The sequence below is a fragment of the Rhinolophus hipposideros genome (assembly GCF_964194185.1).
Source record: "Rhinolophus hipposideros genome assembly, chromosome: 24".
Lineage (NCBI taxonomy): Eukaryota > Metazoa > Chordata > Mammalia > Chiroptera > Rhinolophidae > Rhinolophus > Rhinolophus hipposideros.
In genome coordinates this window covers 312,024-324,691 of record NC_138070.1, presented here as the reverse complement: position 1 = coordinate 324,691, position 12,668 = coordinate 312,024, and the positions used below count along the sequence as shown (strand labels likewise).

At 60.4% G+C, this 12,668-nt stretch overlaps 1 protein-coding gene across 8 annotated transcripts in view; it reads left to right on the top strand.

The window, feature by feature from the left end:
- The window catches only part of FBRSL1 (fibrosin like 1), a 67,543-nt gene that overhangs the window by 35,506 nt on the left and 19,369 nt on the right, over positions 1-12,668 (top strand). For all 8 annotated transcript variants that reach the window (XM_081036364.1, XM_081036360.1, XM_081036362.1 and 5 more), the window contains exon 5: positions 6,042-6,071. In XM_081036364.1, the coding sequence (XP_080892490.1) occupies positions 6,042-6,071 (30 nt within the window). The remainder of the gene's footprint in view (positions 1-6,041; positions 6,072-12,668) is intronic.

Genomic DNA, 12,668 nt, shown 5'->3' with positions numbered 1-12,668 from the left:
GTCCCGGTAAGACCCCTGAGATGGGAGCAGAGGGTCTCTGCCTGTCCCCCTGCAGCTCAGGTGGGGCTGGGATAGGTGGGAAGGGGTGCCAGGGACTCCCCAACACGGGGCCCTAAGGTGGCCATTCTTGGCCATCCCCAAGCATTTGTCGAGCAGTCACTGCAGGCCAGGTTCCCAGGCCAGAAATGCCCTCTCCTGGGGGCCACACAGGGAGGGGCAGGTGGGAACAGGCAAAGGGAGCAGGGCATGTTAGTGTGTGTGTGTGTGTGTAACTACCATCATACCGCCCTGGGGGAGGCAAGGTCAGCTGGGGCCCTGGTGGCCTGTGGGGACAGGAGATATCAGGTTTGTCCAGGGGTAGTGGCGCGGCCGCTGCTCTGCTGTCAGGAGCTACGGTGGGACAAATGGTCACGGGGCAGGGTGGGGTGGATGGGCAGTGGGGGCTCGGGGAGGGCTCCCCAGAAGGACGGGGCTGCACTACCTGTGGTGGGAGGCAGCGTCACGATGGTTTGTGGGGTCGGGCAGGCGACTGGCCAGGGCAGACTTGGGCGCATCTGTCCTGGCTGCCCCACCTGTGACGGGTGATGGTGCTGGGTGCGTCTCTGCTAAGTGGGTCCCCTCACCCAGGCTGCCTGTGCTCGGGCTATCAGCTGCAGTAACTTAATTGCTCATTAATTGGGTAGTTAGTGCTTTGTTTTTGCTTTGAAGCCTAAACACTCATAAAGTGAATTAGCTGGGTAAATAAGAACTGGGTTTTCAGGATCCCACGTCCGGTTTGTGAATAATTACTCATGCGTGACTGACTCCCTGGCCAAGGTGGCAGCGGGCCGTTTGGGGCCCAGCACTGGGGCGTTCATCCATTCTCCGCCACCATGAGGGGGTTGCTGGCTTTGGGCCTGACCACACGGGCTGCGTTAAGTCCTGGGTGGGCTCCCAACTGCTCTGCCTCAGTTTCCCCATTCATAAGCAGCTGGGTCTGTGGTGGGGCTGAGTGAAGCATGCAGAAGCCACCCAAGTGAACAGAGGCAGTGTCACCCCACGCCCGTGGAGTCCCTTGCCAGTGGGCTGTCAGGGGGGTGCCCCTCTTCCTCCCCCACTCCTGCCACCCTTGTAGTCCCAGGGATGCCACCTGGCACAGCCCAAATCCTGGATGAAAACGGCCTTTTGATGACTCCCAGGCTGCTCCTGGGCCCCAGCCTCCTGATGGAGGCTCAGCAGAAAGGAAGGCAACAGCTCGTGCCCTTGTGGACGTAGTAGGGGGGCTCCGGCAGGCTCACCCCCACCTCCATCCAGGGCAGCTCCTAGGAGCAGAGTGTGCTAAGACCCACTGTGGGGCCACAGAGGGTGTGGTCAGTATGCCTGCGTGGGGACACGAGGCCCTGTGGCAGGTTACCTGAGTGTGCAGGTGCCATGCACACACTGGGATACCTGGCAGGCCACCCAGGTTAAAGCACCCCCCGGGCAGAGTGCCCCAGTGCTCACGGGGGAGAGGCCTCAGCACGCCTCAGCGTGTCGGGACATGCATGCACACGGCAGGCCAGCGGGCTCGTGCGTGCACACAGCACACGTGAGCCATGAGGACATGCCCAGCCCCAGCGGACGCTGCTCACAGAGAGGACTTGTGCGCCCGGCATTCCCAGATGTCCCCAGGCCCATGGGAAACTCGTGGGCACACCTCAGACCACTTGGATCGGCTCAGGGTCAGCATCAGCACCGATCTCCAGACCTTCCGGTCCCCACGCTCAGGTGGGCTGAGCAGTGTTCTGTCATTTTCCATACACACACATGGCCCAAGGTCCTGCTGCCGTTCCTGGTTCCCAGCTGCTCGGGCCTTTGCAGGCGACAGTGCCCATTGGGACCTAGTCCGTTCTGGTAAGAAGCAGTCTGGCTGGTGCCGCCCCTCAGCCCTCTGTGACCCCTAGAATGAGGCAGATTCATCTGAGTGGGGTGCTGGGGAGAGGCGGAGGCAGAGCTGGGTGGTTTCAGTGCCTTCCTGCAGGGCAGGGCCCAGTCCATTCCCTGAGACTGCCTCTCGGCCCGTCCGGTCCATTGCTTAGCACAGGCCCATAGGCGCAGGAGGGACTCCCCCCCACCCCACCCTGTCGTGCCCTGCCCACCCACCGTGGGCATCTCTGGGCCATTTGACAAGCAGCGGACCCAGCGGCCAAGTCTCCTAGCCCATGAATTTTTCATGCCTTTGTTTGAGAAATGGGAGACAGGCGGCCTTCCTCTGAGCTCTGCTGTGAAGACGTAATGAACATTCACACGGTGGGAATGAGGCCATTTCTGTTGCTGCTGAACGATGGTGCTGATTGGTGTCTCCCAGTCGGGGAGGCGATGAGCAGCCTCCTCCCCACGCCAGCTGCCAGGTTCCTGGAAGAGGGCTGGGGGGGGCCAAGCTCAGGCCTCCTGTTGGGGGGAGAGGTATCAGTGCCCAGGCCCTGTGGGGGCTCAGATGCCACCAAAGGCTGGTCAGGTGATACAAGGGGAGGAGGAGATGACGGTGATAGTGAAGGTGTCACTGGTGACGTTGAAGACTGAAGATGACAACAGTGATGACGAAATGACAGTGATCGTGGTGATAATGAAGGGGATGAAGGTGACGATTGTGACAACAGTGATGATGGCAGTGACGCCCTTGACATTGAAGGTGGTGGTGGTGAGGTCATGGTGGTGATGATGATGAGAGCAACGCACATTTAAGGGAACCCCGATTGCCACCAACTGCTCTTCTGAGTGCTCTCCACACACGGAGTTGTTTAACCCCAAACCCCACCCACTGAGGGGGCACCGCCCCCCGTCTCTGCAGATGGGGAAACTGAGGCTCAGACAAGTGAAGCGAGCAGCCGAGGCTGTGTAAGTAGAGGAGGCAGGATGGAACCCTGTGGTCTGGCTCTAGAGTTCTCCATGTGCTTCTGTCCCCAGCATGTGACAAGGACGAGTGCTCGGGCCTGGGAGTGTTGGGAGAGGCAGGGGTGGGGTGCCCCTGAGCCCGCAGAGTACTGCCGAGCACTGTACATGTGGTTCCCCATTTAGTAAGATGCAGGACTGGGAGATCGTGAGAAATCTTCAGATTTTAAAAGTCTAGCATCAAGTTGAAAAAAAAGACCAAACCAAGCTCGTCTGCAGCCCCATCCGGTTTATGGCTCCCAGGCCACATCTCAAGGCCATTGCCCACCCATGGCTGGGGATTTAGGAAGGCCACCGATTGAGTGTGGGAGGTACCATGAGTCCCACATCATGTCACATCTGTGAACATGAGTGATATGTGGGGAACCCTGGACATGGAGGAGGTGAGTTTTGGGGCTTTGGGGTATGAGGCCCTGAGCCCACCTTTGCCTCTGACCTATCACTGAGTGGTCTTGAGTGCCTGGACGGGGGGCGCCTCGCTCCAGCGACAGGACATAGGAGCACGTGCCCAGCATGGCCCCTGAGCAGAGGGAGAAGCTGAGTCTGGTGGTGTAGTTCAGTGCCTTGCCCCAGCCACTCAGGCGTCACCTGGCCCCAGGCATGCAGGCTGAGGTCCTCGAGTGACGCTGACTCAGCTAGGACTGTGACCCTCTGCTCTGACTGAAGGACAGGCAAAGAGGATGGCCCTGGACAAGTGGTCCTCCCGAGTCACTGCCTGTGAGGTCAGGCCAGGAGGAGCCTGCAGGCCAGTAGAGGGGTGTGCTGCGTGTTGGTGGGGTTGGAGCCTAGGAAAAGCAGAGAAGGGAAGGGCTGATGGCAGGATCTCGTCATTGCCAAGGAGGGCTTGCCTTTCCGGCCTCATCTGTCAGGATCATGAATGAGAGCAGGCCTCTTGATGGAGAGACACCTCCCTAAAACATTTAGGCTTGGGCATTCAACCAATCCAGAGGGAAACCCCTTGTACTTAGCTTACCTGAAAATGATAATGATACTGGTGGTGGTGGTGGTGGTGGCGGTGGTGGTGGCGCCAGCGGCGGCGGCGGTGATGGTGGTGGTGGTGGCGGCGGTGGTGGTGGCGGTGGCGGTGGCGGTGGTGATGGTGGTGGCGGTGGTGGTGGCGGCGGCGGTGGTGATGGTGGTGGTGGTGATGGTGGTGGCGGTGGTGGCGCTGGCGGTGCTGGTGGTGATGGTAGTGGTGGTGGTGGCGGCGGTGGTGGCGGCGGTGGTGGTGGCGGCGGTGATGGTGGTGGTGGTGGTGGCGCTGGTGGCGGTGGTAGTGGTGGTGATGGTACCATCATGCTGTATCATGCTGAGTATATATTCAGCACTATCCTAGTTTTTCCATGTATTTACTCCTGGAAGCCACACAGCAATCCTGTAGGTAGGCTATTGTCTCTGGTTTACAGAAGCATAAATTGAGGCATAAAAAGGTCAAGGGACTTGCCCAAGGCTGCACAGCGTAGGTGGCAGCACAGAATCCACAGGCATTTGCTCCAGAGCCCATAGCGTGGCCGCCCCACCGTATCCAGCACATCCCCTTGGGACCTGAGGTCTGCCCTGTCCTCTGTGGACTCCCCACCTGGACCCCACCCACACGAGTGACACTCTCCAGGGCTGCCCAGCCCAGCCTGACCCATGAAGGGTGTCTCTCGCAGAAAGCTCCTGCGAGACAGATGTGGCCCTTTTCCCTCCATGCCTGATTAATCGCCTCATTCAATTCCGACTCGGTTGCAGTTGAACATTAATTCAGTAGGACTTAATAACATGAGTTCATTTATGACACAGCTTGTGCTGGCTGACAACGGGTGCTCTTCGGTTAATTACAGGGACTTTGTACTCACTGGAAAGCCCCCTCGCCCCCTCCCGGATGTCTGGTCATTAACTCTCACCAGTGACACTGATCGTCCACCAGCCTTAGGGAGAGATGGGAAACTGGGCTTGGCGTGGTTCCGGGTGCCCCAAATAACAGGCATGTGCACACGAGGCCAGTCCCGCGCCTGTTTGATGGGGGGGCAGGTCCCACCCCAGGTCTTAGAGCCGCTAATTAAGCAGGCAGAGGCCTGATTGAGGTCTGTGGCAGCTCCACCAGAGGTTCCGTGATCTCAAGTTCCTGACGTCCCAAGGCCACGACCTGTCCGCACCCCTCTCTCCTGGCCCAGGACCTTCCTGAAGTGCTGGCCACCACCCTGACTTTCCCTGTCCCAGCACACCCTCACAGGCGAGGCTGCATCCAGGTCTCATCCCAGAGTGTTGGGTCCCCCGTGGCTCCCATGCTCCCCCTTTCGCCTTCCTGCTGTGTCCCCGCCCCAGCTTTCAGCCACCCTGCTCTACCAGAGCCAACACAAGGGGCTGATCTGGCCTCTCATCACTGCTGTGGGACTGGGCCCGCGTGTCCCTCTGCCATATGTGACAGTGCCTGATGGCCTGGGATAGTTTAGCGGAGGCCCCCACACAGACTGTACCACACTCGTGGGGAGAGCCCGTGTACGTCCTTGAGATGTGTCTTCGGCAACGGAACCCACTTGACGCGAACGTGTCATAATTGCAGTCACTGGGAAGGCATTTCTTTTTCATATTCTTTTAGGGGGAAATTGCTATGGTTTCTAGAGCAGTCTTTCCTTTTAAAGCTCTGCTTATGGAAAATGAGAGCAAAGGTTTGTTTGGGTGATCGTCAGAATCTTCCCTTAACTGGCCGAACTAACACTTAGAGCGGCTTCTACTCAGGCATCTTGAGGGTGAGCAGCCCAGACGCCCTCCCTGCTGGGGCATGGGGTTGGCTGCAGGGCGCAGTGTGGTTCCCGCGTCTGCTCTGGGGTAGGTGCGCCCCACACTGCCTGCTCCAGTGAGCGCCTTCGTCTCACCCCTGCCTTGCCGGCCCACAGACAGTCCAGGGCTTGGACTGAGTTCTGACCTGGGGCTCCTGCTGCCTGGGGCCCCAAGGTCCTGGGTCCACTTGCAGATGCCCCCCCATCCCCCAGGGTTGAGGTTCCCAGTTGCTGTGGGGCTGCCAGAGCCTCCCATCGTTCCTCTGCCTCCCACACTTGCCTTCCCACTGCTCTAGTGCCTTTCTGCAGCCAGTGTGCTGTGTGCTGTGGGGCGCTGACTCACCCCCTCTTTCTCTCCCCCCACAGTGCGACAGTGAGAGCGACGGGGACGATAAGGTAAGCCCCCTCTTCACCCTCCCGCTTCCACTGACCTCTGCCCCAGCAGAGTGTGTCCTGGAGACCTGGCAGAGAGGTGTGGTTCTCCTGTGGGGGGGTGCAGGGGATGCATGGTCTCCCCAGGTGTGGGGGCACCAGGTGCAAGAGACATCGGTGAGGGGGTGCTGCCCAGGACTGTGGGGCGCGGCCTTGCTCCTGCCCCATCAGCGGCTGGTTCTGTGCAGGGCTCCGGGGCATGGGGGGTGTGGTGGGGGCAGGTTCTACTGGGCTCAGCTCAGCCCCCGGCGTCCCCAGGCTGGGGCCGTAAATGCGTAAACATCACCAGAAAACAGTCTCCCACTAACAGCAGCATCTGTTACCCTCGTGTTTCAGGGACAATGAGGGTCCCGCTAATTGGGATTCCCAGCTGGAGTGTTAGCACCGGAATAATCCCGACCTTCCCACAGCCACACGGCAGCCCCGCGGCCGTGGTCCTTGTCATTGGTCATCTGTGGGGGGAGAGGCCATGCAGGGCTGGAATCTCAGCAGCCATTTGTGGGGTAGCTGCTGTGTGCTGAGCTGTGTGCTGTGGGGTACAGTGGGGTGGAGGTGCCACTTGGGACCTCGAGAAACCGCAGCAGGAATGAGACCCAACGGGTGCAGGGTCTGCTTGTCCCAAAGCCCTGATGCAGAGGCAGAGACCAAGGGCTTAAGGAATGTGACAAGGCTACACTGCTGGGCCCCAGGAGGGGTGGGTGCACCGTCTTTGGCAAACCAGTGAATGCCCCACCTGAAAGAGCCTTAGGCGGTGAGGCTGGTGGGAGATGGTGCCTGACGAGGAGGTTGGCGGGGCTGGGACCCTCATCCTCGTGGGGCCTCTGCAGGGGCTGGGTTCTAAGGAGGACCAGTATCATCAGGCCGAAGGACGGTGTGCAGTGAGGGCGCTCTGCGAGAGGCCGACAGGAGGACCAGCTAGGCAAGTTGTTGTGAAATGGAGTCAAATTCCTTGGCAGGCCTGGGTGTGTGGCTCTGTGTCCCCACGTACCTGGTGTCCGGGCATTTGCTCAGTAGGACAGTCTCAGCTGTGGGCAGACAGGCAAGTGGCCTTGCCTGCGGGCACTCAGTAGGTAAGAATGTGAGCACACGTGGAAAGAGCTGGAAGGCCGCCTAGCAGGGAGAGCAAGGGTAAGGACAGGCCTGCGAGGGACCCCTGGGGTCCAGGTAACTAGCCGTGGGGGTGGTGAGCAGTGAGAGCGTGCATCTTATCCCAGGACCTGGGAAGGGGGCGAGGAGCCGGCATGGGCAGGTGAGGTCTGAGAAGCCCCAGAACATGCCCTCCAGGTGAGTTTGCCTGGAATCCCTGAGTGGGGTCGTTGTGGTCTGGACCCTCTGAGGAAGGTGGCCAGAGGGCAGGGCAGCTGGGAAGTGACCAGTATTGTCTGCAGGCCTGGGTGCCTTCCCCTCAGCTCTAGGTGAATGGAGCCTCGGGGCCAGCCCCCCGAGGCGCCTGTGTGGGCCCCCACCGCCCACAGTTGCCTTGGGTGCAGGGACAGGTGTGTTTCCGTGGACTGTCTTTCTCCTGTGTCTTTAATGAATTAGACTTGGGCACTTGGGAGAGTGCTGAGCTAGCTGGTCACCTTTAGTACCTCCTTTAATTTAAAACCTATTTGCAGGAACTGCTCTGAAGCCAGGGATGCTCTGAGGAACGTGGGGAGGGGACTTTCTGAGGCCCTGAGGCTGCTGGCTGCTCCCGTGCAGGGGCCCCTGACCTGTGTTCTACAGAAGAAACAGCTGCTGCCCCTGAGCTTGATCTGGCACCTTGGTCAGAGCTGGTCCTGAACAGTGGCACTCTTCACCCCTGGGTCTGGCCCTCACAGCAGCTCTCACTATGTGCGCCGAGACTGAGAAGTCAGTCCTGCATATGGCCCCGGATCAGCAAGCTGTGACCAAGGGCCACTGGGCAGCTGTGGCTTAGGCCGCCACACTCACGTCTACCCGAGAGCCGTCGGGCCAGGCCTGAGTGGGATCCCAGGGCCAGCCCAGCCCAGCCTGGCCAAGGGACGATGGGGAGCTCACTCTGGATGGACCTGTGGTGGGTCTGGAATTGGTGGCTCTTGTGTTTCTAGCAGTTCCCTTTTGTGGTTTTTCAGGAAGGCCGGTTCCCTGTTTGAGAGCCCTCTGCCCAGAGGGGCTGGCTGGGGTCTTGCTGCACTGGCCTCTTTGCTGGGCCAGGTTCGGCCACTTGGCCCAATCCCCCATGGGGCTTCTGTCTGGGCCTGGGTGACTGTGGGCCCTGGGGAGGAAGGGCAGATGCTGGCCAAGGGTGGAGCCCAGCCACCCCCACAGCTACGCGTCGGCCCGGCCACGGCCACGGCCACAGTGGGATGCCCTGAGTGGTCTGTACAGGTGATTCGGGGACACGCCCTGGCCCAGGGAGTGATAGCCCCTGGCTCCATGAAGATGTGGAGACCCCGTTGTCCCCACGATGAACTCCCAACTCTCTACCCTGTCTTCTAAGGCACAGCTACCAAGTGTCCCCATACATGGCCCCACTTAGGGGCTGCACCTGCTGCTGTGGCAGGACTGGAATCAACGGTGACTTAAGAAAGGGTCCGTATTTCTCACCTAAAAGCCCAGATGTGGCCCCTCCAGGCTGGCATGGACTGTCCTTGGCTGTCAAGCTCCTCTGTCTTTGTGGTTGGCAACTCTTGGCATATGGCTTCCATCCTCAGTCACCTCTTGGTCCATGGAGGCAGCTGCAGCACCAGCCATCTCATCTGCATTCCATTTCCCCTGCACCATTGATCACACAGACAGGCCACTCCTGCACTGTGAGTCAGTGGGGCTGCAGCATAGGGAGGGAGGGAGGAAAGGAGAGGAGGAAGCCCAGAAGGATCCCACTTTGTAAATCACACCAAGAAGTTCAGGTTTGTTTCAAGTGCATCGGGGCGTCACCATCCCAGGAAGTCCCTGCCTCACGGCCTCAGCCCTCCTGGTTGCATGTGGACACTGACTGTGCACCCTGAGTCTCACCCGTAGTCCAGTATGGCAAGGGAGTCCCATTCCCTGAAGCCATTTGGCTCTGAGTTTGGGGGAATAACAAGAGAGACCTGAGTTCCCCTGTCTCCCTTTACCTGAGCTGGTCTCTAGGCAATGAGTAACTCAGGTCAGAGGGCCTGGTGCACACTCACCTGGGACCTCGGGCAGTCATCATCCTTCCTTCCCTCCCCCACTGCAGTCAGGCTGACCTGCTGGAGGGCGGGGACCCCCTCTGGGAGCAGAGAGAAGGGCGCTGGGCGGGCACCCCGACTTCCTGTGTGTGATGCCAGGTGAGGCCGGCTCCAGGAGCGGGGGTTGGATGAGGGAGGCCAGGTGTCCACAGTATTTGCAGGACACCAGTCCTGACTGTGGCTGCAGGGTCATGGGAGGAGAGCAGCAGTCGCCTGCAGCCTGCAGCTCCTGGCACCCACGGGTGGCTCCCGGCCCTCGCTCGGCCCTTGGGAACTCGTGCTCTACACAGTGGGGACAGGCTTGGCTTGTCACATTCTGTGACGCACAGCAGACTAGAAACAGACGGTCTGTCAGAGGCACTTGGGCCGTTCTGGGAGGACAAGTCCAGGGATGAGGGGCAGCTGGCTGTTAGGCAGCACGTGAAGCTGACTCAACCCATGAGCCTCCACATGACGTGTGGGGCTGGACGGGGCAGCAGGAAGAGCCGGCTCCAGCTTCCAAACCTGCCAGGGTCTGAGGTCAGTGGGCGGCCAGGCCCCTCCCTCTGCTCCCCTGGGCCTCTGCCAGCCCACCCAGCCCTCACCCACTGGCCTTGGGCTCTGCCTCTGGCTCAGGGTGCAGACACACTGGGGACATTCCACCTCTGAGACAGACAGACGGAAGCTGTCGAGGCCCCTCTGCAGCCAGCAGCCGCTATGGAGGCTGGAGTGCAGACAGACAGGCAGGAAAACCGCTTCCCCTGTGAGTGGCCTCCCTGCCCTCCTGATGGACCAGACCCCGGCCATGGGCGCCCCCACTCCTCTCCCCCCAGCCCTGCTCTGGGGCTCGGCTGCTGGCAGGGAAAACAGCCTGTGCTGCCAGAAGGCCCCGCCGCGAGGCTGCGGTTAGTGTCTAAATGCCTTTTTATTGGAAAAATATGGGGTGAAAAATTGTGTAGGGCTCTGTAGGCAGAGCTGGGCCCGCACTGGCTGCCGTCTGCCCAAGTGGCCAGCCAGGTGGCTGGGCTGGCCAGCCTTGTCCCCATTGCCTGTAGCCACAGCCCTCCCTCGAGGGGAGCCTGTCTGGACTGTCTGCCAGACCCCTGGCCAGGACATTCTCCCCACACCTGGCCTCAGCTGGTTCCTGGGAATGGGGCGAGGCTTGGGGGGGGGTCCTTCCATGTGAGGCTGGGGTGCTGGGGCGACGCCCAGCAAGCCTGTCCCGCCCACTTTCCCCACGACTGCCAGCCACACTGGGCTTCTCACTGGGGCTCAGGAGGTATCCCGGTCACACACCCCCGAGAGGCAGCTGCATGGGAGTGTGCCACTAACACCACTGCCACCAGCTGCACAGGGTCCCCAGGGGCTGAGCTTCCAGCGCCCCCAGTTGTGGGTGGAGCGCCTCCAGGGACCCTGTACCCTTAACGATGGCAGGTACAATTTAATATTGGCTGTGAAGCCATAGCGGGGGTGACTGTGTACCCAGTGGCACCACAGTGATGTCTGGAAGTCTGACATGCGTCCCTGTGCCCCCAGGGCTGTGTTTCTCTCCCGAGAATCTAGTTCCACTCCATTTCCTTCTAGGTTTCTAAGCTCATCAAATCTTTCATATCACAGTTACTTTCCTTTCTCAACAAAATTAGACAGAACTGCCCCTTGGGGGCATTGCAAGGACTCGGCCTCTTCTAGGACTATTGGTGCACAAGGTGGCCTGAGGAATGATGTTTAAAACGAAAACCGAATTATTACAGGAAGAAGGGCTTCTCCGAGGCCTGGGTTGGCAGTGGGAGAGAGAAGCCAGGGTGCGTTGAGCCAAGGGGCTGCAGCCTGACAGCCAGACCTGGGAGCTTGTCCCGGATGGGGTGACGTGGCTGGGCTGGGGCTGTCCCTCCTTGGACAGCAAATCTCCCAGCTGCCGGTGCCTGGAGCTGTCCCAGCCGTAGCCACTCAGTTCCTGCCTGCTCTCCCCACCCCCACTGGCTCCTGGAACCCTTACTGCCAGGGCTGGGGTCTCTAGCTAGCCCAGGGGAGTGGGTGCAGCCTGGATGGCTGTGGGGCTCCAGCCTCCACCTCTGCCTCTGTCTGTAGGAGGCATGACAATAGGACACACCTTCAGGGGCCAGGGTTCAGTAGCTGAATTCCTGAAGAGCACCGGACTTGGTGTGTGTCTGCCCCTAGGAGGGTGGGTCTGCCCAGGGCTACACAGCAATGACAAAGCTGGGATTCCGCCTAGGGCTGTGTCCCTCTCCTTTCCTCCCCGCCCCTCCCCTCCCCCTCCATGCAGGTGTCTCTAGGTCTCACCATCAGGCCCCAAGATGGGCAGGAGTCACCACAGCTCAGCGCCCCTTCACACCGAGGGCCCCCTCTGTCCTCACAGCGCCCTGTCCGGGGTCCCTAGTCACCATCCCACGGAGCTGACATCTGCAACGGAACAGCCCGTCCCCACCCTGAGGGGCCCCACCACACATTCCTGGTCCTCCTCACCCCTGCTGTCCCAGCAGCTCCCACTGGCTCCTTGCTTCCCCAGGCCCTGTGATGGATCCTACAGAGGGGCCTGACCTCTCTCCTGCTTAAACCCGGAGCCTCATCCTGTTGCTCCCGCATGGGCCCGCCCCGCCTGTGGTTCCTGCCTCTGGGCCTTTGCACTGGCCATGAGCGTCCCAGAGCGCTCTCCCAAGAGCTCCCCTCAGCCTCCCCCTCCTCTTTCAGGTCTCAGCTCAAATGCCCCTCCTTGGGGTGACTTCCCTGAAAGCCTGGCCTGTCGTGCTCATGGCTCTTTACTGCCACGCCTGCTTGTCTCCTTTTGCGTCCCTGTGGCTCCCACAGACTGTGAGCTTGTGTCAGGACTGCTGCCGGGCACCTTGTGTGCCCCAAGGCTGTGCCTTCTGCATTCTGTGTCCTCATTGGGGTCCTGGATGCAAGAGGAAGTGTTTCCTGTGGCTGCTGTGAGAAGTTACCACAAATTTGGTGGTGACAAGAATATAGACTGGCAGGGTCTCATGGGGCTCTGTCACTGTGTGGGCTTGGCTGGTCCCTGTCTACCTCCTCCAGCTTCTAGAGGCACCCACAGTCCAGCGTCCCTGGCCCGTCCTCCGTGTGCAAAGCCAGCAGTGTGGCGTCATCCCCTTGTCAGGACCCTGGATTGCACTGGGTGCTCCCAAATCTGATTAGCAACCTGAGTTCTGCTTTGCCACGTAAGGTTTGCCATTCTCAGATTCCTGGGACTGGGGTGTACCATCCGTCCCTCGGGGCTCCCTGCTGCTGACCACAGGCAGCTGGGGACACCCTCTGCTGCCCGAGGCTTAGAGCCAGACTGCAGGAGTCATGGCCCTGCTGGGGTGTGGTGTGGTTGGTGAAGGGACAAGGCCCGTGAGGCAGAGCCCCCCACACCCTAGCCCGTGGGGATTCT